Source organism: Rhinolophus ferrumequinum, chromosome 22 (genome assembly GCF_004115265.2).
Source record: "Rhinolophus ferrumequinum isolate MPI-CBG mRhiFer1 chromosome 22, mRhiFer1_v1.p, whole genome shotgun sequence".
NCBI lineage: Eukaryota > Metazoa > Chordata > Mammalia > Chiroptera > Rhinolophidae > Rhinolophus > Rhinolophus ferrumequinum.
The window spans coordinates 5,612,150-5,625,911 of record NC_046305.1 but is presented as its reverse complement, the minus strand read 5'-3'; the positions used below and the strand labels follow the sequence as shown (position 1 = coordinate 5,625,911).

Sequence of the window (13,762 nt, the reverse complement as noted above, 5' to 3'; positions counted from 1 at the left end):
CCAAACAACTGGGCTATTTGGTTCTATGTCTGAAACTTCCTCTAAACTTCAAAAGCCAATTTAAACTTAGGGGGGGAAACATATTTTTTTTTTAATTTGTGGGTGAAGATCATTCAAGTTTAAGGTCAATTTCTTCGGAGGCAAGTCATGACTCCAGAAGTGCGAAGAAACGTCACAAAGCCCTGGGTGAAAAGCCGGTACATCAATGTGCACGGTCAGCAACCCCATGAAGGTCACGGGAGGTTCAGAGATGACAATGAACCTCCTCACGGGAGAAAAGTGTTTCATGATGGACGCAGATTATGCCCACTGCTCATAAGACACACACAGATCCCTACTGGGGACATCTCACTTTGTGACAATTTAGAAATCCAAATCTAACTCTAGGAAATATAAATTTGGAATATGAATTTCCATGAAGGTAGACAGCACAAACAGCCGTTGAATGGAACCTACCTGCAACAACCTTTTATTGTTTTTCCTTTAAGGCTACAGAAAATCTGCACATAGACAAGGCAATTAATTCTCATAATAAAAATATCCCCGTCCAAATAGCCAAGGTCTCCAGTCAGATTCCACGGTGAGTATATGGTACATCACATTCTATTCCACAGGTGTATTTTCTTGTGAGTCTGTGGGGTTATGATCAATTTTTTCTGGAAATATTAGCTTCTCATAAACTGCCTCCTTTATCGGTAAATGCTGTGATATTTCATTAGGTTCCGTGAACAGGGAAGGTGAAACATGCTAGGAAATACAGACATCGTATTAGCATACATTCAGTTATTGCATTGATACTTTTTAGAAATGCTTTGGTTCAAGCATTCATAAAGCATGCACATTTTCAAACGAAGTGCAATGTATGTAGATAAGGAACATCATTAAGTATTCCTAAAATACCAGGTATCTCTGGTTACTGATTCTTCAGCTGTCATTGGATGATTTCCTCAAAGATCCCGGGATGGGGTGTGTACAATGCTCCCAAAAAGGTGCTGAGAACTAAACACATCTTAATCCAGTCTCCTTTCCCTGTTGTTTTTGTTCTTTGAAAGCAGTAGCCTTCAGTTAGAGCCCAGTGTGCAGCCTTGAGTGCAATCTCAGTAACCCATGGATACTGGGCCCAGACAGAAGGAAGCACAAAGGGTGAAAAAAGAATACCAAGTTTGCAGGAAAGTATCACTTTTTAAGCAACTCTTTATAGAATCCTAAATTCCAAGGAAGCCCATTACAAGGCCCACGGGAGCAAAAAATAAAGAGAAATTATGCCCAAACCAACAAGTCATGGTGCAGAATTACCACTTTCAGGGGGAAAACGGAGAATGAGTAGAAAGGAATCCTAAGGTGGCAGGTGGTAAGTGGAAAGAACGTGTGTTTGGTGCCAGCTGCGGCTCCACCGACCAGATGTGTGACTCACCGTAATTCACACGTCTGGGTCTCCGTTGTTCCAGAATAAAATGCGGAAGCTAAACTGGATAATAGCTAAGGTACTTCTAACATACATACATTCCTGGATTTGTTCCTGGATTTGAGGTAAGCTCAATAAAGTTATACGGAGGAGGATTTATCCTATAGAGCCCTTTAGGTGAGTTAATGAGTTTAGGGATGCAGATGCGGGTGGATAGGTGTCACATGGGGAGATATCGCATTTAAAATGAAACATAAAAATACAATGTCCAAAAAGGGATCTTTAAATACTGTACCATTAAATTAGCAATTTTGCTCTCTCGTGATGTATATTCTCGTAACATGTAGGTCTTGTCAGCCTATGTTTAAAAATAAAAAAAGTTGCAACAAATTTATATTGATTTTATAATCCTTTCTATTAAACAAAACTGCTTACATTTTAGGACAGGTTCTAAAAGTAGCATGAAGTCTAATAGGACTATCTTATTTTTCAGTGAGATAATTGCTATTTAACTCTTACCAGTAATTCTGAATTATTAATTCCAATCCCTATGAATCACAGTAACACCAGCTATCAACATGTAAACAGATTTAATAATTACCATGTAAGAGAAACACAGGCAAAGGTTTTACTTTCAAAGTAAATACATATATAAGTGAAATATGCAAGAGATTTTAATATTCAAGTTTGTAACTACATCTTTTCTTTAGGGTATAAATATTATCAACTACCTATATAACTGTGGCTACTTTTATGTACCAAAAAAGAATTGAAAAAAAATTATATTCTCTCCCATTTCCACAAATTCTTGCCAAATTGCTTATTTAAAATCACTTTCTTTTGGTACTTCAATATTTCCCATTTAAGATTTTTTTAATTTAGGTTTTAAAACAGCAATTTATTACAATTTGTTTTTTGGGGAAATACTTTTCAATAAAAGAAAACCACAAGATTATACTCCCGAAGGTTTCAAACTTTTATGTCAATAAGGACAGATTAGTGCTCCTTATAAAAATAAAAAAAGGGGCTGGCCCAGTCGCTCAGGCGGTTGGAGCTCCATGCTCCTAACTCCAAAAGCTGCCGGTTCGATACCCACATGGGCCAGTGGGCTCTCAACCACAAGGTTGCCGGTTCGACTCCCACAAGGGATGGTGGGCTGCACCCCCTGCAACTAGCAACGGCAACTGGACCTGGAGCTGAGCTGTGCCCTCCACAACTAAGACTGAAAGGACAACAACTTGAAGCTGAACGGTGCCCTCCACAACTAAGATTGAAAGGACAACAACTTGACTTGGAAAAAAGTCCTGGAAGTACACACTGTTTCCCAATAAAGTAAAAAAAAAAAAAAAAAAAAAAAAAAATCAAATATCATAAAGTATACAGAGTATAAATCATCAGTAATCACAGCTCCTATAGACACTATCCTTAACATTTAGAAATCGCTACACAGAATCTTACATAATCTTATGCCCATCTTTCCAAATCAGTTAAATAGAACTCTCTGCCATTAATGTTAATGGTTGTATGTTTTTCTGCTATATGGATATAGAGGAAACGATTTACTCAGTGCCCATTCAGTGGGCAGTGAGTTTCTTTCTTCTGCCATTTCGGATTATAAACAACATTGCCATGGACATCCATATATGCACGAGGTGTGATCGAAAAATACGGTGAATGTTTAAATTTTAAAAATTATTACAGTAGAAGACACATGGCCATTAATCCCCCTCAAAATACTCCCCCTTTCTTTGAACACACTTATCCCATCATTCTAACCACTTTCTGAAGCAGTTCTGGAAGTCATCTTTCGTGTCTTTACTTTATCCTCCATTACGTATCCTCCATTACGATTTGTGACTCTGTGTCACAAATCACTTCTAGAATATGGCAATTTCTGTCAAATAAAAATATGACGGTGTTTCCTAGTTCACCTTATTCACCGGATCTGGCACAGTGCGACTTTTGGCTCTTCCCCAAAGTCAAAATGACCATGATAGGAAAATGTTTTGAATCAATTCAGGACGTCCAGGCAGCAGCCACAACAGCGTAACTAAAGACACTCACATAAGAGGACTTCCGGAACTGCTTCAGAAAGTGGCAAGAACGATGGGGTAAGTGTGTTCGAAGCGAGGGGGAGTATTTTGAGGGGAATTAATGGCAACGTGTCTTTTACTGTAATAAATTTTTTTAATTTAAACATTCACTGTTATTTCTCAATCACAGCTCATACAACTCTCAGCAACCACCTAATTAATATTTGTGGATTACTGTATATTAGAATCTTTTAAGGAGAATTCTTTAAAAACACAATGTTGTTGAGTTAAAAACATAAGCATAGTTATAGTCTTTCTTTAGCTCAGCTATGAGACAGAGATCATAACAGAGTTTATTTCCTAGGGTGTTAGAAAGGTAACCATTGCTACGCCTACGCTAACTGACCCTGGAGGTCTCTTCTCTAAGTCGTCCTTCTGCATGATCACCAATGTCAAGTAAAACATTCACTGAAAGGACAGGCTGCGATGAAGCTGCTAGAAAAATTTTCGATTTAAGCTTGCTCCTGTTTTTATCACTTTATTTTTTATACACTTCGTTTGTTAAAAGTTCCTTCAGATGGAGCACGGAGCTTTCAGACTTTAGAACAACTATCTAAATAATTAAGGAATACAAGTTTCAGGAGGCCATGTTATTACTGTTTCTAATATCAGGACCTTATATAAATAACACTATAAACACAGGTCTAAGAGTTAAGGGACAGTTTTCTTAGACACAGATTAAGGACATACAAGAGTTTTTAAAAGCATCAGACTCTCCAAGTAGGGAGTGTCCTGTAGAGAACATTTGCAGCTACCAGAACTTTTGGAAAAGAAGATGTAATGTTTCAGTAACTTCAGTCAACAGTGAATGTGAAACACCCAATCTTAAAAGTTAGAAAGATTGCCATATAACGCATTATTTAATTTCAAATTCTCAGACAATGAAATAACATGAACAGGCCCAATATCGATTATTATATTTGTTAAATGACAATAAATACCTCGTGGTAAAGTCTCGTGTCATTCATTCTGATAAGCACTCCATCAATTCTCAAGAAAAACCGCAACAGCAAGAAAAAGCTAGACGGCATTACTCTCTTTAAAAAAAAAAAGAAAGGCACATTAATACTTAATGAAAATTAAGTATTTTGTTACTTTGCAAAGAGAAACAAAAAGGTTTTAAAGCACTGGAGGAGAGCTGAATGAGCAGTACACAGAGATCTCTGAAGTAGAGGTTCTTTTTCCTAGCTCCCACTAAGACTCCAAACCTTGTTTATATCATATCATTTAACATCCCGGTTTGTTTCCTACAATAGAAATGTATTTTTTCTAAGTCAAAACACATTGAAGTTAAAAAGACGTAACACATACCGAAATAATGTGAAATTATGCTCACTTTAAACAATGGTCGCTATTCTCTCGCAGGACTCCATTACGAAGGAGCAGGCCCCCTGAGGTGTTTCCTTGCTTAAAGCCCATTCCCCCCTCTGGATGCCGGCTCCCCGATGCGGCTCCCAGATGCGGGGAATATCTCTGTGCTCCGCACGGTGTCCCCAGTGCCTAGAGAAGTAACTAGCACGCAGCAGGTGCGCACGAGCTGTGGGCTGAGTGAAACGGAGGCTGGCTCTCTTTGCTAGAGAAAGAGCTCGGCCACACGGCACTGGAATACCGCTCGCAGCCACAGACCCAACGAGAGAAGAGCTGGAGGAAGACCTGAGTGACGACCCCTTGATGTGCCACAATGAAGGGATCTGGAAACACATCAATACCTGACAACGCGCTAGTTATAACTTATGGCAAAGATTGATGCACAACATTTCTTCAGGTTTCAAAATTAGTTATTAACGGCGGCACGTGACAACACAGGAAGCCGGTCGCTGTGCCATTTCAGCACGGCAGTGGGGAGGCTAGGATTTGGGAGGTCCCAGTGCGTCCCAATTCTACCACAATACACGGCTGTATGTTATAAGGCAGTAGTTCTCTCCCAGGGGCGTTTGGACATCGGTGATGATGAGCAACCAACAGTAACATTAGCAATTAAGGACCAGAACGTGCAATGCTCTGTAACGCACAGGAAGCACCTGTACAACCACGGCCAACCCCACATCCCACAGAGCTTCCACGCATCTCACCTGGCGTTCCTGTAGGTGAGAAAAACGACTTTTAACTATCTGACCTGAGAACCTAATTCCATTTTACATATAAATACAAAAGTCACTCCATTATCCAGAAAGACAATTGCCTTGAAAGTCAAGGAAACATCATACTTTGTTTTATTTGGAATTTTACTAAGAGTTGTTCACCACTTTGAAAACGTACATCACCAATGGCAGCGCCGGACTGTGTTATTTGAGTCGCTGACATACCTGGCATCTGTCAGCCTACACTTGTAACTGTCACATCCACAGTCATTCAATATGCAAATTCAACTACCTAATACTTCATTATGTCTTAGTGTAATCACATTATGCATTTACACATTGAAATACATATCACTTTATTCTAAATCAATTTGCTTTTAGTTCATAATTACGACTTATACGGTTTATGGGAAAGCAGGAAGAGAAACGTACACACCTAAAATCAGATGAGGGACCCCGACCCCACTCCTCTAAAAAGCCTTTCCTCACCTGTTCCCGCCTCTTCCACATCTGCCTAGCCATCAAGCACACCGAGTACACTAAGCATTGTCGGGTAAGAACTAGTGTTTGGCCTACAATGTTAAAGATAACTCAATACCTAACCTGGTAACTGACAAGCTCCAGGTGTGGGCCTCACGGGAACGGAGGCAGCCTTACTGATGTCCTGCTCCCCTATGCTCCCGTCACCATGGGAGAAGCGCCGCCTGTCCTGTCTAAAGCTAAGCCTGCCAGGATCTGGGTCCTAGCGGATTAGGAATAAGGGCCGAGCGGTGAACTGATTCGCTGTGTGCGAAGGGCATGTCACAATGTCCGTGACATTACTCCTTACTCTGCTACATGCATAATATACTGACGTCGTCCCCTCTCCACCAATTTCATCCACAAAAGCACATGTGCTCCCCACATACCCACCCGTGTACATCATAGATACACCCACCCATTTGGATACACACACCCAAATGTACATACTCATAAAGAACATTCAACGTCGTACTTTTTTGTAGGTGGGTAGACAAGTGGAAAGGGACATGACTGGATGAATCTGAGTGAACAAATCTAAATGACACAAGATCAACTGGGGGAGAACTGTAGGTGAACAGGGAGTAAGGCGTTAAAGAAACAATGATCTAATACGAGAATAATGATATATATTGGTTCAGAGAAAACTTTGTCACTAATTAGTTTCACAATCTTAGACAAAGTAGTCTTTTAGGGCCTTGTCTATAAAACACGGAGGCCTAAAAATTCATCACAATTCCAAAATCCTCTGATTCTACAGAAAACCTTGACCTTAAATTTAATGCCGCTTCTGATTTGTTTTCATTCTTTATTGTTTACAAAACAACACCTGCAATGATTACGCTTCAAGAACAATGATTCTGGAGCCCATCTCTGACAGACCTTGTGATAAGTGCTACAATGGAGCGGTTAACTTACAGGAGTGTAGAGAAGGGATATTTGACTCTGCTGCGAAGGCCTCACGGAGGTGGTGACATTTTATTTTATTATTATTTTTTAGAGGAGCAAAGATTTTTATTAAAGCGAAAGTACAGCTCTCTTACGAGAGGGGTGACCTGAAACTGGGATGCCCCAGGAGGTGACATTTTAGTTGGGTCTTAAAGGATACGACATTTAATAAAAAGTTTCAATTCAAGTTTTTCTAGAAAATGTTAGAAACCCAATTACAATCTAATAATAAACAAATATGAGTAACTGCTAGTGGCCTGTTTATTATTCTTTTAAGGCATGTTACACGAATAGCATGGTTGTTTTTTTTTTGTAGTTGTTGTTTTTTGAATAGCATTGTTAATGGAAGTAGTTTGTCTTCCCAGGAAATTAACATTTGCCAATTCTGTTTCCACTTCTGTGCTGGAAACTGAAGAGTAATTTAATAGTGCACTGAAATTCTGACACACGGGTCAGTTCTTTAAATGACATCCACTTACCGTCTGCAGAGCTTTTCAACATCATTTTTAATTTAAAATGTGAACATTAAGTCATAGTTTTTATTCACATTAAATAATAAGCAAACAAACTGCAAAGTTGCCAAGCAGGTCGTTAATAAATGCTGCCTGAACTAAAGTCTTGACAATGCACTAAGATTTTGTGACTTTTATAACGGCTACTGGTAAGATGTACCCTAGACCCAAGTGAAACTTCGCATGACGTCATGTTAAGATGGTATGATCCAAAGTGAGTCTTATATTTCTGACCAATGGTAGGAATGGAAGAAAGAAATTTTACACGAAAATCGTAATACTCACAATTTTCACGCTCAGGCTGGAAACGCCATGATCATGAAGCTCATCTTCAAATAGGAGCACTTCTTCAAAAAACTTAATCTGTTCTCTGGCTTTCAGTTTCTCTGTGTCTATGTGGTCTGTTGTAGGTACAACCTGAAAGACAAAATGTAAGGCGCACAGAACATGTTTTAAGGAGCTAGAGACACAGGGAAGTGGCTGATGGTACCTCAGACCCTCCAGAGGCTTTCCCTAAGTCAGCCCACAAGGTCGTCATCATCACTATTGGATCAGGTTAGAATAAGTTCCTCTCCTCACTCCTGGCAACGAAATGTCAAATGGCCTACGCCGGTCTGCAGAGGTTTTCCATCAGGAGTGAGAAGACAGAACATCTGTCTGTGAAGTGTTTATTATAAGGGATTTATGGGACCTTCCTCCCCCAGTGGACTGTAAAGGAGGGGTTCTTGTCTGTTCTCTGCTAATCCACAGTTCCCAGGATTAGTGCTATCACATAGTAAGAGCTCAGGAAGGAAGGGAAGGAGGAAGCGGGGTGGGGGGGAGGCAAAAAGGAAGGAAGACAGGTTCTCTCAAAACCTGGAAGCAGCACAGAAAAATACTTAAAGCTTGGAATGGAGGAGCGGCAGAAACTGATGGTAAGAATACGTTCCTGCTGTGAATGTCTACCTTCCCAAGGTTCTAAAAATCTTTGCAGAGACAAGAACCCACGCACAACCCAACCTCCTGGACATTTCTGCCTAAGCACCAACATATGACAGAGGGCCTCCAGTAACCACTTTTAATGTAAATAGTTACACTGAAATTGCGTTATCTGTAAGAGAGCGGGACAGTTAGAGACTGCAACCTAAGCCGAATTTCCTTCACTTCAGTCACACTGTAAGATTTCAACACACAGCTCAGCTCGCAATGCGAGACCTACGGACCCCACCTTCCTCGTGTCATCTACCGTGATAAGCAGGGCTCAAGGGATACAACTTAACAGCAACACACAGCTTCGGAATGAACTGAGAGCTTTCCCACAGCTTATCTCGTATCAGAACTCCGCTATGAGGCAGATATTTCTGGTTACCCAATTTACTAATAAAGCAGACTCAGACAGACAAAGTAATGTGCAGGTTCACACATAGTGCAGGCAGGACAAAAACCTAACTTGTCTGACCAGAAGTCCTCTTTGCCCACATAGCTGATCTGTCTACGTCACCTAATAAATTATGTCAAGGACAGATACATGTTTTAATGCTTCTTCATAGTGACAAATACAACATTAAGGCAGTTTGCATTGCTATTAATCATACTTTTAAGAATAAAAATTGTTGCACTGTTTTCTTCTTTTATTTCCTGCAGATAATCAATAAGACAATCCACTCGTATTAAGGGTCTGAAGCCTCCCACAATAAAAAGTAAGTATGTGTTTCCCCGAAAATAAGACCTAGCTGGACAATCAGCTCTAATGCGTCGTTGGGAGCAAATATTAATATAAGTCCCGGTCTTATTTTACTACAATATAAGACTGGGTCTTATGCTAATTTTTGCTCCCAACGATGCATTAGAGCTGATTGTCCGGCTAGGTCTTATTTTCGGGGAAACACGGTAGGATGAAAGTAGTAGCGAAAAATAAGCCATTACTAAAAAGTTCTAATGCTAAGACTAAGACAATTAGTGACTCATAAAAGCAACAAGTAAGATTTACCTTTAATTTGAGTGATTCCCCGAGTAACGTGCCCTTATAGTCAGTTGTATAGGTCCAGTCGTACGGCTTAACAACTTCCTTGGAGTGTTCGCCCTCCGTCCTCAAATACCAAAACGAGAAGGGTCAGATTCAGTGACGCAGAATATAGGTCTGTATTCACACATGACACACACTTACATCCTACAAATAACGCAAAATGTCCTACTAAATGCATGTACTTGTCAGAATTCCCCAGTACCAGACTTCCCTTTTTTCTGCACTTATTTTATGCAACCTGTCATGTGCTGATGACAATCACGTGTGCACTGCCCAAGGACATGGTGTAAAGGCCCACAGTCCTTTGCATCCTCCAAGGAACCTAGTACATAACAGGCACGAGGTAAATAACTGCTGATTTGATGATCGAAGAAAGTTTATTTTTCTGAATTTCAAAGCTCCACAAATTTTCAACGCAAAACATAAACATTCTTCTTCCAAAACAGGAACATTCAAGTACATGGTGTACTGCCGCTTCACTAAAAAACCCTGAAAGCTCAAAAAGTAAACCCTACATAGCTCAGCTCAATTGTAATTCCATTTAACTCCACAAGTAGTCAAGTTGTGGGGTGACTAATCTCTGTTTTATGGATGAAAAAACTTAATTCTAGGATGATCCCACTATCGAGTTTAATAATACTACTGGCCCTTCATTCTAATCAAACACACGTATAATGACTGAATATGTCTTTCACCTCTTTGCTGTTTCACCTGTAACGGCCCCGATTCTCACCTGCCTTCCCTCCACTCTTCAGCGCAGGCTACTTTAAGCATTCCTTGGTAGTTGTTCACACATCTTAACGCATCTGTAGCATTGAACTCAATCCCAAAGCCAGAACCGTGCTGGATTCTTAAAACGTTGTCTCCAAACATCATTTCGGGAAGAGCTGGCATATGCAATTCATCAGCTAACCTATGCATAACCCAAATCAGGTAGGATTATTTTATGTCACTGTTAGCACTTTGGTTTCCTTTTGATCCCAACAGAATACTTCCTACATTACTAAATGTTAAATAATATATAGTTTAATAAACATGACATATTTATAAAGTCGAAAGATGCTTTCATCGTCCGTTGTCCAATCATTATGGCATTGTACCAGGTAGTGGGCTAAGTAAGACAGATAATAAACAAATATAGAAATAACCAAGCAACCTGAAGCATACCTAACACAGAGGTTCCATGAAAGTGAATTTCCCAGTTACCTTATGTAACAATTTTTTTATTTTCTTCATTTTGGAAAGCTTTCAAAATGTATTATAGACTTTTCTATGCTCTCTTTGTTTTTTAACAGATTTTTATGAGGTTGGTACAAAAGTAATTGCGGTTTAAAAGGTTAAAAATAATTGCAAAAGCCGCAATTACTTTTGCACCAACCTAATATTAAAATATAGCTAACATATAATATTATGTTAGTTTCAGGTGTACGTGATTTTTCTGCGTTCTTAAACAGAAAATATAAAATATTATTTTACCTTTTCTTGATGGTTACAGATCATCATATTTAACAATCTTGTAAGATAATGCGTTCAAGTTCAATGAGTATGTACCTCTCTGGTAGTTCTACGAACTATTCTAGTTATAGACGTAAAAGAATTACTGTCACCAACTTACACTGCTTCAAATGTTCTAAATTCAGAGTTATCTTAACACCATTTCTAATGCCAAGCTTTGCTCTTAACAAACAGGTATGACCATTTTATAAGGCAGAGAAGCCAGGAAGCTTCTATGGGATTAAGATGCCTGAATTCATTAAAGGAAGCTTCCTTAACCCAGTAATTCCCGTAATCCATTTATTTAGCATCCTAGAGATTTTTACACCCTAGGGCAATGCATCACAGAAAAATTTAGGACATGTGAGGGTAAGCCTTTCTTTTGTCATAAGAAGGACTAAGTATACTCAAGCAGATCTATTTTAGAAAAAAACAAAGAGATGAAAGATCTGGAATTTGATTCCCTTTTAAAAGTCTCCATGCATCCAGCACCTCTTCAAGAGTCTGTAAGTAAATTATAGGGTAAAAACAATTAGAAGTTGACTGCTTTATGTGTACCACAATTATATGTATATGGTGCAATATGTAACGGAGAAAGTTATATGGAGAAGAAAACTCCGAGGAACTCAGTCTTTTTTTCCTTTCTTTTCTGTATTTCCCTAATTTTTCTTACTGAGTCTGCAAGAATGTTGTTTTGTTTTGTTTCTTACCAGGCAGCTAAACGTCCTTTCATGACTCTCCTCTCTTCCCCTTCCCTAAATCTTAAAATGCTGGTGTTCTCTAGGGTTCCATCTCACGACCTTTTCTTTTCTTCTGATGGTTTCTAGATGATCTTCATTCACTCCCAAGACTCCAGGTATCAACTGTACGCATGATTCCCAAACCTAGACTCATGGGCAAGTCTTTTCTAAGCTCTGAGATGAATGTAGCCAAATGCCTGCTGCCGGTGCACGTGATGACCCACACACAACTCACATTTCAACAAACTAAAGTCACTTCTACCCAACGCCTGCCCCGCCTGCCGGGTTTCTCACTTTGTTCAATGGCAATGCTTCCCATGCACTAGCCCAAGCCAGAAATCTTGCCATCCCGATAGATTTCTCCTTTTCCCTTCCGCTTCCCATGAAATAGCCAACAAATGCAGGGACTTAATCTTCTAAAACCTCTCCTGTCCTCTCTCCCCTTCTAAGCGGTCCCCTTCACCCAGTCCTGCAGCCCTCCGACCCAGCCACCTCATTACCTCCAAAGAGACCTTCCAGAGCGTCGCTCCTTTGTACACAATTACACGGAATGGTAGTCAGACAAAACTGCAAACTCCTTAGCCTGGCATGGAAGTTCTCGCAGTCATCCCTCCACTCCCCTGGGCCTACCTCTCGCGTCTCACTGCTCCCCTTCTAGAACCTCACGCTCCAACCACACGGACAAACAGTTCTACCAAATCCCGGCTCTCCCCCTCCCTGACCTTCCGGCTTTACGCGCGCCCTCTGACCCAGCAACACTTTAAGATCCAGTCCAGGCAGCCCAACTTCTGGATGCGCCGTCCCCCCTCCATGAGCTCAGGGAACCCCACGTACACATCTGTACGAAGCAGCTCTTCACACTGCATTACAACTGTCTCTCCCACGAGACTGTGAATTCCTGGAGGCAGAGGCTGTCTTTCCCTTTCCGTGTCTCAAGTGCCTGACGTGCTAAACACCAAGCATGTACATCATCTCCATCACCAACCCCAAGGAAACGGGGCAGAGCCACCCCGGAAGAAACGGGGGGAAAGGTGGCGCAGGCGGGGCAGGTAGGGACCCACGGCGTGCGGAGAGCCCCCAACAGTCATGCGCGACTCCAACCCGGGTCGAGTGACAGTTTCAGGCAGGCGGAGCGCGGCGAGCCGCCCCCGGAGGACAGGAGGAGCGACACGACTATGTACGCGCGTTGTCACTCAAAGGTCCGGTCCTCAGGGCCCGAGCCCCCGCCCCAGGGCAGGGTGGGGGCTGCGCGGAGTGGCCCTGCCTCCCGCCCCGGCCCAGCTCCCCGCCCGCGCCCCGACCCGGCCCCGGAGCCTCACTTCTCCACGTCCGCTGACTTCATGATGTGGGTCTTGGACGCCGTCAGCTTCCAAGGCCCGAAGGAGAAGTCCTGGTGGCTACTCTGGAAGCCGTGGATCATCATGGCTGAGGCGGGGCCCGCGCGGCCCGGACGGAACAGGCTGGAGCGGGAGCGGCGGCGGCGGCGGCAGCGGACAGCGCTCTCCCCAGCCTCGCTGCGGCCCAGCCCCTCGGCTTCAGAGCCGTTACCATGCCCGGCCCCGCCCAGCCCCGTCGCCAATCCGCACGCCCGCCCTCCTTTCCGCCTTCTTCTCCGCCCCTTCGGCTTTTGCTTCCGGGACCAGTTACCAGTGTTGCGTGACCCACGTCTTACGTCACGACGCCCCGGAAAAAAGAACGCCGGAGAAAAGAGTAGGGGCGGGGCTTCGGCCGCAAGGGGTGTGGTCAGGGACGCACCGCCCCCCGAACTCATTGGATGACGTCATCTCGGGGGGCTTGTACCGTACAGGTGATCCAGGATTTGGTCGATGGTGGGAAGAGCCAGACGGGGTTCTGCATGGCCCCACAGGATGAAGGCAGGGGTTGGGCTGGATTCCAGAGATAGTTGGTGGGAAGAAGCCCAGAAAGACAGGTGCACCCCTCAGGAGAAATCCGTGAACACAGGGA

At 42.2% G+C, this 13,762-nt stretch overlaps 1 protein-coding gene across 3 annotated transcripts; it reads right to left on the bottom strand.

The window, feature by feature from the left end:
* Positions 1-202: 202 nt before the first annotated feature.
* TIPRL (TOR signaling pathway regulator) lies at positions 203-13,461 on the bottom strand. 3 transcript variants are annotated; one of them, XM_033093514.1, is made up of 7 exons: positions 13,117-13,461; positions 10,297-10,476; positions 9,528-9,627; positions 7,844-7,975; positions 4,440-4,535; positions 1,701-1,763; positions 203-747 (listed from the first exon to the last, which is right to left on the bottom strand). In XM_033093514.1, exons 1-7 carry the CDS (start codon positions 13,218-13,220, stop codon positions 604-606), a joined length of 819 nt encoding a protein of 272 aa, XP_032949405.1. In that variant the 5' UTR covers positions 13,221-13,461; the 3' UTR covers positions 203-603. The 3 variants fall into 3 exon arrangements, with proteins under 3 accessions (XP_032949405.1, XP_032949406.1, XP_032949407.1); XM_033093515.1 differs by lacking the exon at positions 13,117-13,461 and adding an exon at positions 12,632-13,033; XM_033093516.1 differs by lacking the exon at positions 13,117-13,461 and adding an exon at positions 12,298-12,451.
* Between the last annotated feature and the right edge of the window lie 301 nt (positions 13,462-13,762).